The 22000-nt window shown below is 43.2% G+C and overlaps 1 protein-coding gene across 5 annotated transcripts in view; it reads left to right on the top strand.

Annotated features, from left to right (window-relative positions):
- rtkna (rhotekin a) overlaps positions 1-22000 on the top strand; it is a 55836-nt gene that overhangs the window by 31182 nt on the left and 2654 nt on the right. For 4 of the 5 annotated variants that reach the window (XM_018668800.2, XM_051075359.1, XM_018668801.2 and 1 more), the window contains 9 exons: positions 14702-14963; positions 15582-15635; positions 17282-17399; positions 17506-17730; positions 17918-18012; positions 18671-18777; positions 18987-19118; positions 20213-20378; positions 20554-20658. In XM_018668800.2, coding sequence (XP_018524316.1) covers positions 14702-14963; positions 15582-15635; positions 17282-17399; positions 17506-17730; positions 17918-18012; positions 18671-18777; positions 18987-19118; positions 20213-20378; positions 20554-20658 — 1264 coding nt within the window. Of the gene's footprint in view, positions 1-14701; positions 14964-15581; positions 15636-17281; positions 17400-17505; positions 17731-17917; positions 18013-18670; positions 18778-18986; positions 19119-20212; positions 20379-20553; positions 20659-21301; positions 21399-22000 lie in introns of all 5 variants that reach the window. The other variant, XM_018668806.2, reaches the window with a different exon arrangement.

Here is a 22000-nt window from a genome sequence, read left to right as displayed (position 1 = left end):
CAGTGACCAGAGAGCCAGAGAGTGTGTATGACAGGCAGTCATTCTGCTCGTTCAGTTGAAGCACATTTGACCGACAGACTGGTAGCTCTGACCACTTCCCATAATCAACTTTTTTATCGTCGCTGAAAATCTATACATTTGAAGATTAACCAAACAACTGGCTGTCTGTTGATTGCCTTCACTTCACTTAATGATAGGCTGCTTCCTGGTGCAAGTGAGCTAGGGTTTGGATTTTAGTCTCATGTTGATTTAAAAGGTCACCTGCATCAGCATCAGTCAGAGACTGAATGAGCGAGGCAGATGTGATCTTTCCATTCCTGGAATACAGCGTTGGCTTCTGTGTGTGTCGATCTCTGTGTATATGTATGTGTGTGTGCGGTGCATTGAAAGCTCAGAGCATGTGGTGTGGGCTCATTTTGTCCCTACTACTGTTACAACCACAGCCATCCCTGATCATTAGTGGTGAAAAGGTCGCTGATGTGCCAGAGGTCCTCCTCAGTGTGACTGCACAGCATCCTCAGTATACAGTCTTCCTGATGCATTTTTATAGAGTATATGTATATGTTCCTATTTGCTGTACACTTTAAGTCTAGTCTTTGTCATTGTATGCTGCAGTTAAGCAGATCCCGTTTGCTATTAAATGCATGTCTGCTTGTGCTTTTCATTGCGTTTGCAATTATGCAAGGAGGAAAAGAAGTCAGCATCCTGTGTCAGTTCACTGGGCATGGAATCCTTTGGCCCTTGTCTTACAATCAATATCCACTTACTGCAGAGGAGCTCTCTGCAGTCAAGTCTCTGTCTGTCCACCTAGCTTTCCGTCTCTCTCTCGCTCTCAAGATGGGTATCTCAAGTGTCTCCTCTGCTTGTATCTGTCTGTCTCTCTTCCTTCGCTTCTCTCCCCAGCCTTCATTCACCTCTGTAGTCACGTGTGTGTGTGTGATTTTTTTTTTTTTCCTCTTGCTGCCTCTCTCTGCCCCGCTCTGTGCTGCTGCTGTGTGCCTGCAGTAGAGGTCATTCTATTTCCTCTGCTGATATTGTCCATTGCTTTTTCCCAGGAGGCGGCTGCTAGGACTGAGATAGGTAGGACCTCTTCAGCCTGAGAAACACAGGCGGAACTGCAACCCATTACTCTATGTACTGTGCGTTATGACAGAGGCTGAGGCGGAGGAGGAGTGGGGTGAATTGGACTTTGTTTTCTGTGTGTCTCCTTGAGCCAGTTGTCTAAGGACCAGAGTGAAAAATGAGCCACTTATACCCTGCTCCTCCACAGTATTGCCTCTCTCCACCCACCCAATTATAGATCTTTTAACTCTAACTTATTCATACACAGTCCTTCTCTCTCCTGGGGTTTCTTACTTTCTCACAGTCTCTCTTGCCAGCTTCGGCCCTCCTCTCCTGCTTTCAGTTTCATGCATTATGAGTCAAATACACATTAAATAAAGCCAGTTCAAAGACTGCCCTGACATGCCATGACAGAGCTCCCTTAGTAAGGTTATGTCCCATTTTTCTTTCTTCTTTCAGAAGCAAGTGATTTGGCAGGCAGGGCGCCGGAGTTCTTGATGGGTTTGTCCTGACATGAGTGCCTCAAAATGAAAAACAAGAGACTGTGTAGGGAGAGAGGACAAATAGGGTTGATGCAGGAAGACATGTATCTGTGCATTGTGAGAAACATACATGGGGCGGCATGTATATATATGCAGCAGCAGAGAGATGGTTTGGCTTGATGACGCTGATTCAGTGGATGAGGATAGGAGTGATGGACAAACAGAGGGCAGGCAGATAAACAGACAGACAGACAATTAGAGAGGAGTGATGACCTGACGATGCAGAGAGAGATTGTGAAGGGATTGATGGTCATGGAGGAGAGAACCTCAGTCAGTCCCACAGACAGATAATCAGACAAGCAGCTAATGCAGAGCTGCTGGCAGTGGATCAGAATCAGACCCGGCCCGCGTCTATCTGTCATGTCTATCTGAGGAAGCAGATGCCGAGCTGTCAGTCATTTATACAGCACTGCTTGAAAGGCTGTCTAATATCTGTTACTTTGTGTGTGTGTGTGTGTGTGTGTGTGTGTGTGTGTGTGTTTGTTTTCCTTCACTTTCCACTGCATCTGTGTCTGTAGTCCATGATTAGGTTATGTTTGTTTAACGGAATTGCTCTTGTGTTGCTGATATGAGCAGAGCCACAAAATGTGTGCACAGACACACACACACAACAAGTTGCAGATATTAGACAGCCAGACACACACTCGCACACAAACACATACTCTATACACACTCAGTAGAACTGTGGCAATCTAACGTAATGGATAATCCATCAAGGCTTGCCTTTATCCTGTTCCCATGGCCCTCTGATGAAATGCTGGAATGGCAGTATAAAATCCATAATAATAATATCAAAAATATAGTTTTACACTTCCCTAACACACTCCCTCACACACATCATTCCCTGCACACATCATGCCACTCACGTGACAACTCAGCCAGCGTAGGTCGGTTATTTGTTGCAGATAGAAAGGGCTGTGTGTGCGCAGCATGTGTGTGACAGAAGACAAGACAAAATAGCTTGTGGATTTGCTTGGTGAGAGAATATGAGAGGGGCGCGGTGCACACTTGATGCCTGACTCCCAAATGATCCGCCTCTGTTGACAATGAAACATGTTTACTCTGGTTTATTTATCTCTGTGTGCATGTGTGCCTGTTCATTTGTAGGCTGGCTGAGAAGCCTCCATAAATACCACAACACTGAGCAGTCAGGACCTCTGTTCTGCATTTGTTCCGCACTGGAAAAACTTGACCGATACGGGCCAGCACTAATATTTTTAGACTGAGCTGGCTCAAAGCCAATATTTTGGTAGCATACTTGTCATCTTTAAATTTCTAATTTCAAATACAATAGTAATATTTATTATTTTGCCCTCCTTTTTAAATTTCTGGGTTGGAAAGGAAACAGCATCTAAACCCACTTCACTGCAGCTCTTTATTGGTCCAGTTGATCTGTTTCACCATTACAACATGCTTCAGTATTGTCTTTGTAAGTGACCTAAATGTGTGTTGTTTGCTTGATTTATCTATCCTGTGTTGATTAATGCTTTGTACTAATTCCCTCACAGCACAGACAGAAGCAGGAAAGACAAAAGGGGTTCACACTGAACTGGAATGTAAGACCGTGTAAGGCCCAGACCAGCTCTGCTTATGTTCGCCCGCCTATGGTACATTTACCTGTCAGCAGATAGAGGCTGTGCATTGTTCTGTTGTAGCTGAATAAATATTTTGTTGAACTAGTATCTGTGTGTGCAGTGCTGGTGTGTAGATAAGTGGTGGATTAAATGACTGTGTAGAAGTTTCACACTAGTTTGTGCGCATATATATAAATGTAGATTCCCCCCCTTCCAATCTGTTGAAGATGTTCTGGAGGGCAGAGATAAGAACCATGCGCGCGCACACACACACACAAAAACACACTTGCCGCGATTAATTATATTCCCTCTTGTTCTTTTTCGCTTCTCAATCTCAGTTGGCCTTATCCGCCTTCTTGCCTTCCCGACTCGTTTTCTCACTGTCTCTAACTGAACTGACACAAAATGCTGCTACACACATGCACGCTTATGCACACGCAGAGACTTCAAGGGTTAATGTGGCCCATTAGTAACCAGAGCAGGCTGTAAGTGCTGTGAAGTGGCAGAAGGGTGGAACCAAAGTGACAGACTCAGGGACTGTGAGTGGATCTCACCTTACATGTGTTCCCCATGACATTAATATGGCTGTCATTAATCAAGGCAGTGGAACAAACACTACTTTTATTATCCTGTGATAGCAATATTCCTAAGGTCTTGAATCATGGCTGCCATTAATTAACGGCATACCACAGAGCTGTAAAGTATTGTGGCGTCTCACATTGCAGATCCAGTTGTTTTCAGTCTGTGTGAACCTTTATTTTTTCAGGAGGCCTTAAATTTGTTGCTGTCCAAAATCATGAAACCATTATAACTGCAAAGTAAGTGGCTTTCACCACAGTGTAAGCTGGAATCCCCCCCCTAACTCAGGCACTCACACTTACTTAAACACACACACACACACACACACACACACACTCCCTCTAGCTGTGCCTCATCTGTCCTTTTCTTGGTCATTGTACCCTGAGGGCAGGGGGCTGAGGGTCAGTGTAGCAATATCCAGAATTGCTTTAACTCCGCTCTGAAGTCCTGCTGCTTCATGAATATTATAATGAACCACATTCACTTTGGGACTCTCGCCGGTCGATAATGATAAAGGACACACATGCGCACATACACACAGATTCACCACAGTGTCTGCTGCCTTATGATATTGTCTCTCTGTTTCTGTCTTGTACACCTTCATGACAGACAAAAAGTCTCACCTCCCCTCCAACAGATCTCACGTGGGGGCAGCACATGTGGTTATATATACAACACATGTGGTCATATAGTCTAAATAAGGCAACAGTAGCAACAGTGATGAATAATAGAGTGTGGTAAAAGCAGCTTCAACTACAGAGCTCTTGGCTTGAAACAGGGCTCAGAGAGAGCACACTGAGACAGACAGAGAAAATGACTGCACTTACATGGATTGCGATATCCCATTTTTTTTATAACATTGAGACAATAGAAGCTCTAACCAACATTGTCTGATTGCTATTACCTCTATAGACCAAAACTGTAATAAGCGTAATTGAATTGTGGAGTATTCCAGGAAAGTGGAGAGAAGATAAGTATAGAGAATAATGGACAGACACAGTGTAAATATAGAGGATGGACCATCTGTGTGTCCAGACGTTATAAATACTTTGCTAGTGAGGCTGCCAGTCAAAGAACTAAGCCATCACTGCAAATTAGATGTTTTTATTAAGTTTAAATAAAATTAAGCTAGATAAATTTAAATTGGAAGTTTTCCATTCAATCAAAACTTTTAACAAAAGTGTTTTTCAAAATCCGAACTAAAAAGCCAAAACAAACAAACAAAAGAAATCTTAAATCTCCTCTCCCTCTTCCTTTGGAGTTTAATGGCAGCTGGCAAGCAACAAACCATATGGAGAGGAGCTGAATGTGTAAGATGAAAGTTGTGTTATGAAAGTTTTATCACATGACAATCCTACTTTACGGTTTATAAAAGCTCTGTTTTTAAATCTGCCCAGTTTAGAGAGTGCTTTTGTAAATGGAAGGCTAAAATTAAGAAGAATAATTCGTTTTTTACAGATTTATCCGCATTAATATGGTCTTAGCCCCACATGCTTTGGGCTTAACTGCACCTCTCCATGTGTCTGTAGTTCTAGCACTGAGAGCAGAGGTAACGGACAACAGGGAAGAGAGTTTGGCAGGCTTAGTTGCTAGTTAGGCTGGCTGAGCTAATTAGCCCCGATTTCCTCATCCTGATTCAGACAAGGAGCAAAGCCTGGGATTACTGAGACAAGCACTGTGTGTGTCTGTGTCACTGAAATTGTGTCAGGCTGTTGAAACTGTTAATCAGGAAGGGGGGGTGGGGGTGCGTGCTTATTTGCAAAAATCAACTAATGAGAGCTTTAAGTGTGTTACAATTTGTTGCACAGCAAGCGGTAGGATTGGTTTTATGCAAGTGAGATAAGTGGCCACCCCTCACCCCAATGAGGATGAGAAGGAGCTCAGTGGTACAGGACTCAGCAGGCATGCCACTCTCCTTTGGGAAACTGCGGCACTGTGACCTCTTGCCCTCCACACCCTCTGTTTGTCCCTTTAGCTGTTCATCATCTGCCATTTGTCATGTCTTCCTACTGCAACAACTGTTCCCTTTAAATCCTTCTCATTCATCTTAAGGAATGAACATGTTTCCATCTCACTGCCTGATTGAAAATTTGCATTGCAAAACATAGACATTTGATTTTGCTAATATGATTGCTGACAAGAAAAGTAAAAAGAAGTATGGGGTGACATAAAGAACCTGTTTTTAGAGAGTTGCTGTTGAGTGCCATGTTGATTTTATTTTAGTTTTTTCTTTGTTTGCAGCATGGGGATTGTTAACACTAATGCCAGCAGTAGGCCCTAGATTAATTTGGCCTTTTTTGCAAAGGCAAACTAGTATACTCATTTAAGTTAAGGGATTGTTCATTACTCATTTATGTTTACTGTTTGGGGAGGTTGTAAGCTGGTCAGCTGGAAGCATGCAGCCTGAAGGCCTCCTGCAAAATATACAGCTAGTCATGTGACCCCACGGACCAGCCTGGGCACTTGTCAGAGTTCAGATCCAAGGCGTGTCGTTGAGTCTTACTCTTCCCCTCACCCCCTCCCTGATGTTCACCCGAGGTGTGAGGTAACGTGTCATACTGAGAGCCGTCAGTCACCATGACAGTTGCATTCAAAGTGAGGTTCTTGGGAGAGTCAAATTTTTTTTTTTTTTTTAAATACACACATACTCCGCCCATTCCCTCACAGCCACATCAGTGTCAGCAATAAGTGACACAGCCAACTGTCGTTCACAGACTAACACCTCTCTTCAAACAGCAATTTGACGTGTTAGAGTAAGGACGGGCTGTAACGACGTGAAAAATTCCAGCGCAGAGTGGATTACAATGTCACGTCATGTCATGTTTGCGTCATGTATCTTTTAATGTGATTAAATCCCCTTTACTCTATCTCCCCACTTACGGATGCACCAGCAGAGTACTCTCATTGAGAGAGATCATAGCAGGCTTTGATCAGGGGCTCAGAGAGACCTGCTTCATACCAGTTCTTTTCCCTAAACCTTTCTCTCCTTTCTCTGTATGGGCTTCTGGCTTACAGGAAAAGCTGGCTAATCAGTTGATAATACAGTATCAACTTGTGTAATAGTCAGTGGCTGTGTTCCAGCCTGCAGTGCACAACTCTTACTGTGCCAGTAAAGTGCACTCATGAGGTTACAGTATTGCTGTGTGTGTGTTTCGTAATTCATTAATTGCCTCTTGTAGCCCCCAGACAGTCCGGCCTGCCAGTTACTGTCATTAGGTTTCTCTATTACTGTTTGATTGGAAAAGGAAGCTGTTTGGTGACAACTCTTGTCTCTTCTCTGTCTCCTCCGTGTTTTCTTCACTTCAGAGCTGTGAAACATACAAAACTAAGCCAGAACTGCTCAAGAATACAATTATCATCAGCACATTTCCTGCAAATAGGTTTTGTGAGCAACTATTCAACCACACTGCCTTTTTCAGCCTTATGTGGTGTGCTTGGATCCTTGAAGGCTACAATATATTTTGTTGTACTTCTTTTAGATTCAGCGCTACAAGTCATCAAGGATTTGCAATCCAGTTTATTTTATCTGAACATAGCTTTTTTTTTTTTTTTTTTTTTTTTGAATGCAGTCCAGTTTGAGGTAGGAGGGGGGATACTTCTGTTATTAGTGTTTTTGTACTCTTGCTACTCATAATAAACTACCGTCAAGGTTGAATGTATACCTTTTTTTATTTATGAGGCTGGTCTGGAACTTGTACACAGCATTTCATAAATCTATACTCTGCAGGCCTGTTAGTTATAAGCTGAGAGACCACACACAGTCTTACAGTAGATATATGAACACACACACACACACACACACACTTCCTGTTATTATCACCCATACATTGCCTTCAAATGAGTCTGCAGTTTGGTTCGCCTGCCTGCTGCTTCTCCCAGCTCCTGCTGTGCTACTATATGATAATGTGGACCTGGTGTATTAGGCTGAGTGTGCACAGCCGTGTAAGAGCCATCAAGCTTTAGTGTGCTATAAATTGTTCAAGTGATCACTGTTTGGCAGACTCTAAGCTCCCTGTGCGCTCTCGAAGCTCTAAACAAATTTGTTTTATTGCTTGAAATTCACTCCACTGTTGCTCTCCTTGGGGCCAGCAGCCAAAAACCAAATCCACTTGCAAGTACAAAGTGCACGCACAGGACAAATATGCCCCGATTTACTTGCGTGAACTTGTTTGCATACACAGGCATATTCCGTCACCTCCTGCATGTGCATAAAAGCATGATTTAGGACACAAACACATGCATATTATTTCTCTCTTTACCGCTCTCTGCTCCGACTCCGCCCCCATGTGTGCTGGGACCCAGCTGCATTGAAACACACTGCCTTTGTGTGAGAACAGCTGGCCGCAAAGTCGTTTGGACACACGCTCGCACACATAAGCACATGTGGACAAGCACTCACACACACACACACACACAGTTTTCCATGCAAGCAGAGCTGAAACAGTCTCTATTGTCAGGGAATAATTGAATGCATAAGCTGTCAGGAGAGGGTAGAGTTCACAGTGTTCCAGCTGTAAGAGCGACTTCACTGTTGAAACTCAATCACCAGCAGTCACCTCAGTGATGACATCAGCATGTTGGCACCTAGACCAGCATAAGAAGGCACATTTTGCCACATGAGAGGGCCCCAGGAGTGTGTGTCTTGAGTGTGTCCTGGCAATGAACAGACTTGGGACTGCTTTGTAGCCAGCTTTGCTGTTATAAAAAAAGGCAAATGCGAACACTCCGCCCGTTACTGTTTCTCTGCCCCCTCCTCTCCATCTTCCATGACCAGTACCAAACCAGTTCCCTTCACTGTTGTTGTGCCCTGGCTGCCCAGCACCAGCTGGAGTCTGAAACACAGAAGGGATGTTGTTTGGTGAATTGGATCATTGTTTTTGAGGGGCTCTGGGTCGGTTTGGGATTGTCGTCTGTTTTCTCCTAATCTGACTCCAGGCTATGTGTTCTATAAACCACTGTTTACGTACTGTACTTTATGTTTGCATTGATGTGATTTCCTCCCATTCCTTCCTTGCAATTCACTCACCACTCACTTTCATCCATTCACTCCATCCTCTATCCATTTTTCTTTCTCCATAATTCCTCCCTCTTCTCTTCATTCTCACTTTTCACTCTCTCTCATACTCTAAACCTTCTTTTGGCTATTTCGCCATTGATTTTTTTCTCTCCTCACTTCTCTTCTACGCTTTCTTGCACTCTCAACTGTTCCCTCCATCCGTAACTGCAGCCATGCACTGGGTGTGGGAGAGGAAGCAGGGAAGAGGGTGAGCAAGAGGGAAAGTAGCGGAAGAGGGTGGAGAGGAAGGCGAGGCACATAGTTGTGGCTGGCTAATTGAAAGCCAGCAGTTTGGTCAGTAAAGTCCCAGTGTATGGGAGTGGTCAGGAATTCACAAGTTTTGGTTATGTGTGTGTATGTGAAATAGAGATAGAACACATTCATGTCAGTGTTCATATCTGTGGCTGTGAAGACTGACAGACTATGCATGTTCTTGTGAGTGCATGAGCTTGTGTGTTTCTCTGGTTGTCTGCTTTTGTGTGTGTGAAAGAGTGAGACAGACTTTTTCGTTTTTGTCTGAGTGTGTTTGAGTTCTGCTGTTGTTACTTTCCACTTTTGTCTCCTTGTTTCTTTCTCTTCTCTCAGCCTCTTTCACCCTGCCTGTCTGAGAGGCTTTTGTACTCCACCAGTCAGCTGCAGTGTCTTGTCTGTTCAAAAAGAAAACAAATTCAGAGTCAGGAAAGAAGAAAAGGTGGCATGGTTGTAAGCGTGCGAAACCAGCCTTCAACTGCGGGATGCATGTTCAATCCCAGTGTCAGCAATTCTCTTCTTGACCTCTGACCTCTGACAAGGCAAAGGACAATTCCTCTGGTGTCAGTTATATTAAAGGTCTGGTGTGTATATACACGTATTTTAGATGTGCAGCATTGTAGTATTGTGAACATAGTAGTACTACAGTAAAACACAATATGACAAGTCTCTGAACTGTTATAATCTAACAAGTAGTCTATATCCATGCTAGATACCAGATTTAAAAAAGTCTTAGGATCAGCAAATTTATTACAGTTCATCCTGTGGGGAACATGAATGTCTATACCACATTTCATGATAATCTATCCAATAAATGATGAGATATTTCACTTAAATCCACAACTTGTGGTAGCATTAGATGAAAGGTCAGGGGGTTATCAGGGAGGGATTCATCCTCTGTTAACCATGAATGTCCATACTGAATTTTTTAGCAATTAATCTAATAATAGTTGAGATATTTCAGTCAGTGTGAAAATAGTGGACCAGCATTAGTGTGGCTAAAATTGTAAAAAAAATGAAAAAAAAGTTTTCAATTTTCAGCTTTAAAAATTAGTCATCCTCCTTCTCCTTTGTGCTTCTCATTCCCCAGTGGTCTGAATTAATATGGTTTTGTTGTACAAAGCAAACTGTGTGGTTCCTTGATGTTCTTAACTCTGCATTAAACCTCACCCTGCGCACTAACCTCATGCTGTAACTACAGCCGTCTGGTCTGGTCAGGGATAGAGGTCAGAGGTCAAGGGTCAGTGATCTGAACAGGAAAGCCTACTCATGTGGAACAACACATCGTAAACAAACCATTACACACCATCTGCAACGGCGTCAAATCCCCCAAGCAGGGTGTGTGTTTATGTAGGTGTGTGCGTTAGTGTCTCTGTGATCACACCCACAGACACACAAGTGAAGATCAGAACACACAGCCAGACGGGAGACAGAGAGGTGACGGAGGAAGTGACCATCTGGTATCTACTGAGGCATCAAATTACCTGCAGAAAGGTTACATTGGCATCATGCATATACTGTGTGCGTCATGCCGCGGCGCTATGGAGGTTTGTTGAAACATTTATCTGTAACCCAGGAGAATTACTGGATGAATTTTTATTTTTCATCACATTGTTTTGGCAGATGCTTTTTATACAAATGCAATGGGTGCAACCTGGGGCCGAATGACTTAAAAAAAAAAATCTAAACTCAGTCATAACTAATTTATAAATGATTTTGACGTTTTCTGTCTTTGGTCATTGGTGCAAACTTCAAGTTTTGATGAGATGATCCTGTCTCCATACGCTCTAAGTTTTTTCCTCTCAGAAAAAGACACTGTCTCTCCCAATTATTTCCATGCCTGCTCATTTACACAGCTTTGAGCTTCATTACCCTGCTAGCAGATTTATTTATATAGAACCCACCACTTCTTTATCTACTGCCAAATCTGTCTCTTCATTTCCTGCCTGCCACCACTTTTTGTGTTTTTCTCATCACTCTTGTCTTCTCTGGCGAGCCCCACACCTCGATCTTCCTCCCTCTTGCTTGTCTTCCTCACCCTCCCTCCTTGCTAAACCTCACCCTGTTTGACATTTTGTGCTTTCTCTTTCTTTTCTTCTGCTTTTTTTTCTCTCAACTGCTTCTCTCACCCCACCCAGACCTTTCGCCCTGTCAGCCCCTATCTCCTCCTTTCGTCAACTTTCTCCCTCCTCTCTAGTCTTTTCCTCAAGTCCCCCTCCTCCCTGTGTTTATTCTTTGACAGCGCTGCCACCCCTCTGTGTCGCTGCTTGATACCCAGCATGCACTGCATCCCTGTCGCCTATCCACCCTTTCTTCACCCTCTATCTGGCTGCTGTCCACCCTGCCACCGTCACGGGCAGTCAGCCTGTCTGGCAGTGCCCACTGGTCTAACACCTGCCACTCTGAAGACACTGTGGGGAATCACTGTGACAACATGTGTGTCCGTTGGGTTGTGTTTATGTGTGCCTGTGAGCATTTGTGAAAGACAATAAAAAGAAAATGAGTTCGTCGTCCACTCTTGTTATTGCATGTGTGTGTAAACCTGTGTTGTTTGCTGTGTTTATCTCCTCCTTAACCGCCTGTTAGTGTTTATGTCGGGTTGTTGTGCTCTGCTGGCCTGACATGCAGCCAGACACATGGATTAGAGTTAGATCTAGGCTGCTTGTCTTCTATTTTGAGATCCCCAGAAGGAGAAGCTTGTTAATTTTGCTGCTATAAATACAGAACCTCCTCTTAGCCTAGCAGGTCACTCTAAGACCCACTGCATGGACGTGGACTGTGGTGACAGCTCTGTTACTCTGTGTTTTTCTGTGTGTCTGTGTGTGTGTGCTATAGATGTGTGTGCATGCATTCCTTCAAAGTTAGCTAGCCAGCCTTAGGCTCAGGGATACTTGGAGCAGTGGTGCCACCATTGACGAGGACATTTGGGCACAGCCTGAGCTGGGCTTTCTCTCTTTTTCCTCTTTTTTCTTTCTTTCTTTTTATGTTTATTGCTTATATCTGATGGTTTTGTTCTAATTGCATATCCTTTTTTCCCATTGATTCTGTGTAAAATATCAAAAATAATGTTAAGAGTCCAAACTGGTGCAATAATTTTGTCCAGTTACCGAGGATATGAGCAGATCTTGACATTTGAGAAGCAGATTTATGTAAATAGGATCAATCATCAAAATTCCCAAATGATCAACCGATCAATTTATCAAATAATTGATGCATCACTGACATCTTGTTTGTCTGACCAGGGAGACAAACCTCTAATGTAAAGTTATAGATTCTACAAATGCATAAATATGCATTTGATCTTCTCATTTTAAGGCTCTCTCTAAAATGATCTGCTAAGTACCCACTTCATCAAAATTAAAAACATACTTTAAGTGTTTGCTTGCTTGTATATTTTCATCCTCTCTATTTCTCCCATTCGCAGTTTAAATTACTTATTCTCTCTCCAAAATAACCCGACACCTACGATGAAAGAGAAGCACATCAGCTCTCATAAACAAACACTTGACCTACAAAATTGAATTCACCACTTGCACCTTGCAGACAATCTATGTTTTTACTGTTGCTATAATTTGGTCTCCTTTCTTTCGCCGTCAAGAGTGCAGTAATTGCTTTTCAGTCAGTGAAAGTGTTTATTTAGTGATGGGCGTATTTTATGTAACTACACTGTGTTCAACAGCCACAGTGTAGAATTTACACGACTCCAGACTGATCATTATCATTATATCAGTAGAAATATACACAATCATGCTGTGCTGCTAATAATTCTTCTCTCCAGCAGTATGCCTGAGGTGAAATCTGCTAGTAATCACCTCCATCCGTTCTTTAATGTCAAACCATGTTTTTGTACCAAGTCATACTGTAATGCTTGTCAGACTTTTACTGACAGTTTTTTAATGTTTTGGTTTAGAGACCGAATGATTGGATCTTGTGTAATTTATAACTGTTAGCATAGCTTTCACCACCGTGCAGAAGCAGTGTGGTTATATCCTCAGAAGCAAGTTAGTTTTTCCAATACAGCGGTTAATCAGAAATTACACGAAACCTCATTTTGTAGTGCACTGTGTCCAAGCAGGAATCTGTGTCCAAATGTGGACTTTTATGTCCAAACCACATTCATTCCTCTCCCACTGGGCCTCTTTTGAACAAAGTGAGAGACTCATGCTAACAGAGAGAGAGTGAGAGAGAGAGACAGAGACAGGTAGAAAGGAGAGGGAGAGGGTGTGTGGAGGAGAAGAAAGAAAAAAGCCGATTGAGGACAGTGGAGTGGAACGGATGGAGCACGAGAGGAGGCGGAAGAAAATGAGCAGTGAAAGTATAAAAGCTTAAATCAAAAGAATAAAAAATTCATAAGAATCAGGCAGAGAGAGAGAGAGGGAGAGAAAGAGAGGGAAAAGATAAATGAGAAAATATCGGAGTAGAGGAGGGGAAGGTACATTTATCAGGCAGAGAGAGGGATGGGGAAAAGAAGGGCAAAGGGAGCATTAGAGATTATTTGTGGGGAGAGTGTGAGCTCACCAATGTATCACTGAAAAGGATGAGCACATACACACACATTCATTCTAGCAGTCAGGTATATGTTGCACACCATTTGTTCGTTCATTCTTGACAAACTTTATATTTTTCTAATTTGTTTAATTGGCTCTTTAAAGACAATCAAAACTGATCAGTATTCCCTGGATTGAGGCAAATTATGTGCATTGATTTGCACATGATTCAAAGGTGTTTTACCTTGAAAACGAGCACAGGCAGTAATACTCAAGGTCAACCCGGCTTTTGCTTTCGCCAGGTCTTTTGTTTGATTCCTGGATCCCTTTGTGCTCTTCTATCCCTCTCGCCGCATATGTTAGCACTTTCGCTTCACCTACTGTTTTAAGTTCATGCATACAGTATTTTTGGTACTGCTGACAGAGTGGAGAGGGGCTTAGAGATTTGTTTAAACCTCTGGACAGCATCACCAGAGACAGACCCAGACAGTTTAGGATTGAGGAACCTTGCATGTGTTTGGATTTGCAAGTGTATGGTGTGTGCATGTGTCCACAGTGTGTGTATGTGTGGCTTGAAAGGAAGGCACAGCAAGAGCTAGAAATCAGTGAGGGTGTGTGTGGACGTGCGTGTGTCTGGGGCTTCTCATGGGCTGCAGACGTTCAATGTTTGACAGCTTCATTTTTTATTCTCCCACTCGAGACGTGCTCCTCCCTGTGTGTGTGTGTGTGTGTGTGTGTGTGTGTGTGTGTGTGTGTGTGTGTGAAGTGAATATGTTTGCACTAAATGATTCAGCATCTATGCGTCTGCTCAGCAGGGGGTGGGCTCATTGGTGAGAGGGCAAAAGGCCACGTGTTTGAATATTGTCTGTGCCAACCCTCTGACACACACACACCAATGACGACAGACTCCAGAATGCTTTAGAGACACACCTCATTGATGTATCCACAGAATGCCCTACGATCTACTGCATTTACACTTCTAATCTTCTTCTTTCCCTCATTTTCCCCAAAAATGTACCTCACTCTCAATTTACCTTTCTCTAATAATTTCGCTCCTCCATTTGCCAAAGAAGAATTCCTCTGAATGTGACGTTATCTGTCATTTAAGCCTCATTTCCCTCACACTCTCTCCGCCGCCTCTTTTCCTCGCAGGACAGTGACATCCAGAAGAAGATTGACCATGAGATCAGGATGCGCGACGGGGCTTGCAAGCTGCTGGCCGCCTGCTCTCAGAGAGACCAGGCACTGGAGGCAGCAAAGAGCCTGCAGACCTGCAGCACTCGCATCATGGCCTACATGTCGGAGCTGCAGAGGATGAAGGAAGCCCAGGTCATGCAAAAGGTCACGCGGAGGTCGTCGGATGCGGGGCCGATGGACGACAGACTCCCATGCAAAGGAAAAGTGGCCATCTCAGGTATATAAAAATATGTAGATGACCGGAGGAAGGCTAAGGGGAGTACTTTCTTGAGCATTTTAAGGAGATCGCTCTCTCAGCAATAAGAGAGAGAGATGGAGAGAATCCTTGCCATCCATTTAGTGTTTTAATTTAATGCAGAGCAGCTTTTGTCAGGCACAGGCTGATCCAGGTTCCTCTCTCTCTCTCTAATAGAGAATGTATCATTCTCTCTTTATTGACCGCGGTGAACATGGTGATTTGCAGATGCTGCCCATTGCAATATGAGAGAGGGCAGTCAGATGAATGATTATGGACCTACTCTGTTTGTATCGCAGATACACTGCAGAGAGATAATTCACACCAGTGAGCAAGACAATAGGATTTCATTTTTTTTCCCAACTTGTGTGTGTGTGTATGTATGCATGCATGCGTGTGTGGTAGACGTTTATTGGCAGTGCTGCATGCCTGGTACCCAGCTGGGAAACACACTACACACACAGACAGAGTCAGTTATTTGCTGTGAAAACTTTAGCCAGTGGGCAGGAAGACACACACGCACACAGATATACACATCAGTTGGACAATTAAGGCAGTTAACATTTTTGAGGTCTAATCCCTTTTCTGTTGTCATTACAGATCTTCGTATCCCTCTCATGTGGAAAGACACGGAGTACTTCAAGAACAAAGGAGGTGAGGAGCCACCTCTGTATGCATGCGAAGAAATTCATCGATGGTTTATTAATGATTTTTGCCTGTAGGTTTTATTAATGATTTGCTTCTGAGGGAGGTGGTATGTTTCTTCACACAGTAATAAAATGGCTAATTCAAAGATGTTGAATTTGTGTGAAGGCTTTGTGAAATAATTGCAGTGAGTGTGGGATTCCTCATGACCAGAGAACAAAAAATCCACCTTTTCATCATTTGCTTCAGGGTGAAACACTAATGAGGACCTTTTTTGTTTCATATTTTAAAAATATGCCAACCCAAGAGACTCCCGTTGAACTGTGCAAACAGATCGTAGAGTATGACATTTTTCCACTCTATGCAGGGTCCACAGCACAGTTCCTGTTGCTGATCATTACAATCTGTTGCAGCTTACCAGAGATCTCTGTATTTTACATGAACTGATTTCTTTTAGACATGAGAAACTCCTGGCAGCACAACCTGACCCACTGTTCAGTCTTGTTGGCTGTGCGTCTTGGCGCTGAGAAGCAGCAGTACACAGGCACTGAACTGGGTCATTATTAGTAGGGCAGAGAATACTGGAAGCTAGAATAAAATGAAATCTTAAATTGTGCATTTATGGAACTCCCCAAGTCTTTTGTGCTGTGGAATAATACTGTGAATCGGGTCATATTTATTTGTTTTCATGGCATTTCAGAATCCAATGGTGCACTGAAAATATTCCAGCGGTAATCTTTATATTGACTATTTTCTATCCCACCTCCTCTTGATAGAGTCAATGTGGGTTAACCTCCATGCAGTCATTATGGCAGTCTCAGTGCTCATTCTCTCCCCTGGCAACTTGAATGGAATTAATCTGCATGGCCTATGCATGTAAATGAACTCAAGAGACAGGTAGTAGACTCTCAACAAAGCTTAATGAGGCTGTTAGTCAAGGTCATTAAGCACACCGAGACATAAACTAAGCCCAGGAGGCAAGGAGGAGTAAAGCATGTTCCTCTCTCACATGTCCAATCATATTTTAAGCAGTGTTGAGCTCATACTTAGAATAATAGGTTTGAGTATTAAGTGTCAATGTGCTGTAGACAGGGAAGCACATAAGTAGGAACAGACCACCTCTCTTAGCCTTTTTTGGTTGTAACCTTGAATTCATGTGATGGTCCTGTTTCTTACTTACATTCAAATTAGCCATAACAGTGGAGCATGCCTAAAAAGGCTATTACACCTTCTACACCTCTTCCCAGAGATGGTTTATTTGCAGTGTATTTAGAGGGCAAGAGTTGCTGTTACCCAGCTCTTGTTGCCTACTGCAGCATTAAAGACCATTGTGCTTCAGTTTCAACCATAAAACAGCTAACAATGCAGCTGTACAGGAATTCTTAGCAGAGCCTGCCGTTGAGACTGCCGAACTGAAACTAACAATAATAGAAGTGCTTGTCAGCCAGGTGGAGGAGTTTTAACTACACCCTGTAGCCTCTGGTCTCAACACTTTATTAAAACTGTTAACTAAATCTTATAGGCTGCAAGTGATGCTGCTTTGGAGATGAAAATGAGTTTTCAAGCGATGCAAATGAAAGGAAGCTGTTGAGAAATCTTGTAAGTGTTTCACAGGGTTTTTTTCTCTCTCTTTTGTAATACCTTTTCATTTGTAGAGCTTCATCGGTGTGCAGTGTTCTGCCTGCTGCAGCTGGGAGGAGAGATCTTTGACACAGACATGGTGATAGTGGACCGGACACTCACTGATATTTGCTTCGACAACACCATTGTATTGTAAGTCATCTATCTACACTTTTACCAAACCTTTTTTAAAACAAACAAACAAACAAAAAGTTACATACCACCTGTGAGTGACATTGATATGTGTGTCCTTTCACAGTACTGACGCCAGCCCAGGTTTTGAGCTGCGTGTTGAGCTGTACAGCTGCTGCTCGGAGGACGACTACTCAGCGGGGAGCACGCCGAGGAAGCTAGCCAGCAAACTGAGCTCCTCCCTGGGACGATCAGCTGGGAAGAAGCTCCGGGCAGCCATGGAGCCTGGACCGTGCAGTCCCGTCAGCAACGGAGGGGCATCTCCTCTCCTGCTGCCAGTCCCCTCTGTACCGTAAGTTTGCTTTGACATGACTACTAGTTTACATTTTATTTCAGATAGATTGAATGGAGGATGGAGGCAGAAATAATATATATTTCTGAGAGCACAGGTGGGCATATTTATGGAGACCGTTTTTCACTCTAAGGATGCATACTCAAACGCTGAATAAATTTCTCTCCCTTCTCTTGTGTGTTGACAGAGGCCCTAAGTACCACCTCTTAGCTCATACCACCCTGTCACTGTCGCACGTCCAGGACAGCTTTCGCACACATGACCTCACCATCTCCGGCAACGGTGAGTGACAGCCTCCATCAATCTGTCTCCTCACCATCTTTTTCCTCTTTCTGCCAAATCAGCCATCTGTCTGCTTCTTGTCCCCGTCTCACTCATCACTGTCTCACTTCTCCTTCTTCTGTGTTCTCAGAATTTTCTTTAAACCAGCATACCATGCGTCTTCTCCCCTCCTCCTTTTCCTCCTTATCCCTCCTCTCTGTCCCCATGTTCTCTGACACACAGCCATTGTCAAGGTCACAGTAATAAAAGGCTGTGCTAGTGAGCTGACTGCTGTGTAAAGCTGTAATGATGTGGGCTAACAAGGGCCCAGAACCCCAGACAGACAGGCCCCTAGTGTTTTATTCATTGGCCCTTCAGCCTGCTGTAAAGTTTCATTGCTGCACCTCATGACACTCTCTGCAGCTGCCAGTCTTTCACACCCCTGTACCTTGTTTTGTGTTACATGGGGGGCGGCAATGTGACGTGAGGATGAAGTGTGTGTCTGTGTGTGTAGATGCTCATGAGTATACATGTTTGTGTGTGAATTTTGAATGTCACGAGGCTGTGTTTTTATTTATTAATGGTGTTTATTTTTGCCCGTTCGTCTCTCTCTCTCTCTCTCTCTCTCTCTCTCTCTCTCTCTCTCTCTCTCTCTCTCTCCCTCCCTCCCTCCCTGTAGAAGAGTGTTCGTACTGGCTGCCACTCTATGGCAGCATGTGTTGCCGCCTCGCAGCTCAGCCTCACTGTATGACCCAACAGATGATGAGTGGATGTTTGAAAGTTAAGGTAAGTTGGTAGGTGGGTGTGCAGCACAGATGGGGGAATTCCCTCTCAGGATTCCAATAGTTTTTTAGCTTTTAGCCCTGACTTATTTTTGTCATTTTCTCCCTCTCCACTTCCTTCCTCTGCTTCTTATGATGCCATCTCTCTTTGTGTTTCTCTACCTGTCTTTTACTCCACACTTAACTGATCTTTTTTTTTCCTCTACCTTGCAGCAGTGTGGAGGTGACCCTCAGAGTTGGACAAAAGTGTTCGCAGTTCTGAAAGGAACAAGCCTTTTCTGCTACCACCGGCAAGAAGATGTGGAGGCTAACATTGAACCAGCTTTCACTATTGCTGTCAACAAGGTCAGGAAAGAAATCACATTAAACAGATGAACTATCAGGGATGTAGTAATAAGTCTCCAGAGGTTGATCCGGCCTTACAGAGAACATACAGTTGTGTGTTTGATTTTTTTTTAGAAACACCTAGGGCATCAGCAACATAGATGGTAAGGCCTGTGGATTGCTGCCAGTTTGAATCTTAAGTATACTGGTAGAATCTGAGCCAAAGAAGTACATAAGAAATAGTAACTACTATCAAGGTACCCCTGAGCAAAGTACTTAGTCATCAGTTTGCCCCAGTGGAGCTGCTCAGAAGACAAGAAAATCTGTGGTTCTGTTGCAAAGCTTTCTGGTGAAACTGTGTAAATGTTCAGCAAAGCTATAAAAGAGCAGGCATGGTTGGAGAAAAAGGCTTTAAAGACTGAAGAATTAAATCTGTTCAGTATCTTCCCAAGTCTTTGCACACACAATAAGACACAGCAGTCAGAGCCATCCAATCAGAGAGTGTATTTCTCTCATCGCTCGGTTTTTCCAGGCACCAAAGTGAAGAACAGTCAGTCAGCCAGTCAGGTTCTCAATCATCTTATTTCCTGTGTCTCTGTGTCTGAGAGCCGATGCCCGTGGGGCTTCTCATTCTTTCCATAGTGACTCATTCAGTCTTTTGTAGCCTCTGACCCTGAGCGCACACAGCTGACCCAAAGCCAAGTCAGTCAGATCAGATCAGGTCTGTATGATCCTTTGTTAGTCAGCTGTCTGGCTCTCTGAAAGAAGGAAGACCACGAGGAGGAAGTTCAGTGTGACGAATGAACGAGTGGAACAACACTGCCATCTAGTGGCCATAAATACACCTAGACACATTTGGAGTGGAACAAGAGGTGGGAATTCAGATGTCTGCACCTTTTGTTGGATAATTGCTGAAGGGAAATGGTTTGGAAGAGGACTAATTAGTGGCTTTATTAGTGAGGGCTTATTTTCAGTGGGGACTTACAATTACAAATGCCGTAATGATCACTTGTTGCAGCACATAATTTTGTTCATTCAGAAGTACTGGCAGTCATTCCTGATTGTAGTCATTTTGGTGGCAGATAATTGTAATCTTTGTCACTCCCCTGTTTCAGGAGACCAGAATACGTGCGTCAGAGAAAGACCCTCACAGTAAAGTTCAGAACATCTGCATTAGCAACCAGTACGGAGGTGAGGAGGTCACACACACTCTGACCACAGACAGCCGCGAGGACACACACCGGTGGATGGAGGCCTTTTGGCAACATTTCTATGATATGAGTAAGTGCTTGCTTTACTATAACACAGGCAGTGTGTGATTTACACCCACTACAAACAGACAGTCGCATATGTTACCATAGGTGCTTAAAAGACGCCATCTTAAGAGCACAAACATTGTATATTCTCTCTCTGCTGCTTGGTTTGTTGAAGGTGACTGTTTGTCTCCACTATACAGGCCAGTGGAAGCAGTGCTGTGATGACTTAATGAAAATCGAACTGCCATCGCCAAGGAAACCAGCTCCCGTCACACCAAAACAAGGATCTCTTTATCATGAAATGGGTAAGACCTCCCCTGATAAAAACAAACACATTTTTGGTCACTTTTAACTTTTAAGGAAAAATAAAAGAGAAGTCAGGGAAAGGAAGCACTATGCCTGCACTGCATGTGACTGTGTGTAGCTTTAATTCCTTTGGTCCATGTGCATGAGAGATGCTGTCACAATTAAATTTTCCTCTCCGATATCTCAAACTCACACTCTGCTTTACTTGTCTGCACTGTAGGTAGAATGGGTCTTATCTCTGACACGCTGACTTATTCTCTGTCTTCTGTTTCTCTGTTCCTCTTTGTCCGTTTCAATTTTCCTTGTGTGTCCTGAATCCATCACTCCACTGGCTTTGTCTCCTTTGTGTCCTTCTTTATTCTTTCCTTGTGTTCTCATACATTATTCATGACCAACGCCACATTTTCTATCGACTTTCAACATTCATTTTTAACGGATGGATTAATCTTTATCCTCAAATGAATCTTTTCTTTTGTTCTCTCATCATGCCTTAACATTAATTTCCTTAATAAACACGCATCAACCCACCCATGCTCATCAAAACACATACACACTGAACTCCACCTGTTGCACACCTCACATCCACTCCACCCCTTCTCTCTCGCCAACCTCCCTCTCGGTTTTCCTAACCCCCCCTGGTAGCCCCTCTTGCCACACCCTCCTGTGAGGGTCTTCTGCTGCAGGATAACGCTGTGTCTGCTGAGATTCGCGCTCTGCTCTCGTCCTATTACAACGACAGGTGAAGTAACAGGAGTAGGGCTCCACATAAATTGTGCTGTGGTGAATGTTGCAGTCCCAGAAGGCTAGATTGAGTTAATCTGTTCTGGGTAGAGTTATGCAATCCAGGATTTAGCTCAAATTGAGCATCACTTAATTCTGCAAAACATTACAATTGTCTCATTGACAATAATGCAATATCCTATAAGGTCAAAAATACCCAAGTGAGCAGGATTAGGATGTACAAAACAGTTTGTATGTGTGTTGTATTTGCGCATGTGTATAATGCATGACTAGATTAGAGTAGAAAAGAGAGAAGAAAAACTACAAAGCCTCTTTGAATAGTAATAAAACATCTAAATCCCATTTCAAGGTTTAAGCGTGAAGGCAACAAATTTAATGATTTGCAAATATGTTTTGAAACCCATCCAGAATCCTCACTTACAGTGGGATAGGATATTAGATATTCCCAAATTTTGCAATAAAATTATCCTTATCCCTACCTTAGAAATTTGGTGGAAAAAAAAATGTAAACCCATTATATGCTGTAAGAACGTCATTATATGTTCTGTAACCCAAATTTCAAATTTAATCTAAAGCAATGATTTAAATTTGTCAGATTAA

The sequence above is a fragment of the Lates calcarifer genome, linkage group LG13 (assembly GCF_001640805.2).
Source record: "Lates calcarifer isolate ASB-BC8 linkage group LG13, TLL_Latcal_v3, whole genome shotgun sequence".
In the NCBI taxonomy this organism is placed as follows: Eukaryota; Metazoa; Chordata; class Actinopteri; family Centropomidae; genus Lates; species Lates calcarifer.
The sequence above is the reverse complement of the archived record's forward strand: the minus strand, read 5'-3'. Positions and strand labels throughout refer to the sequence as shown.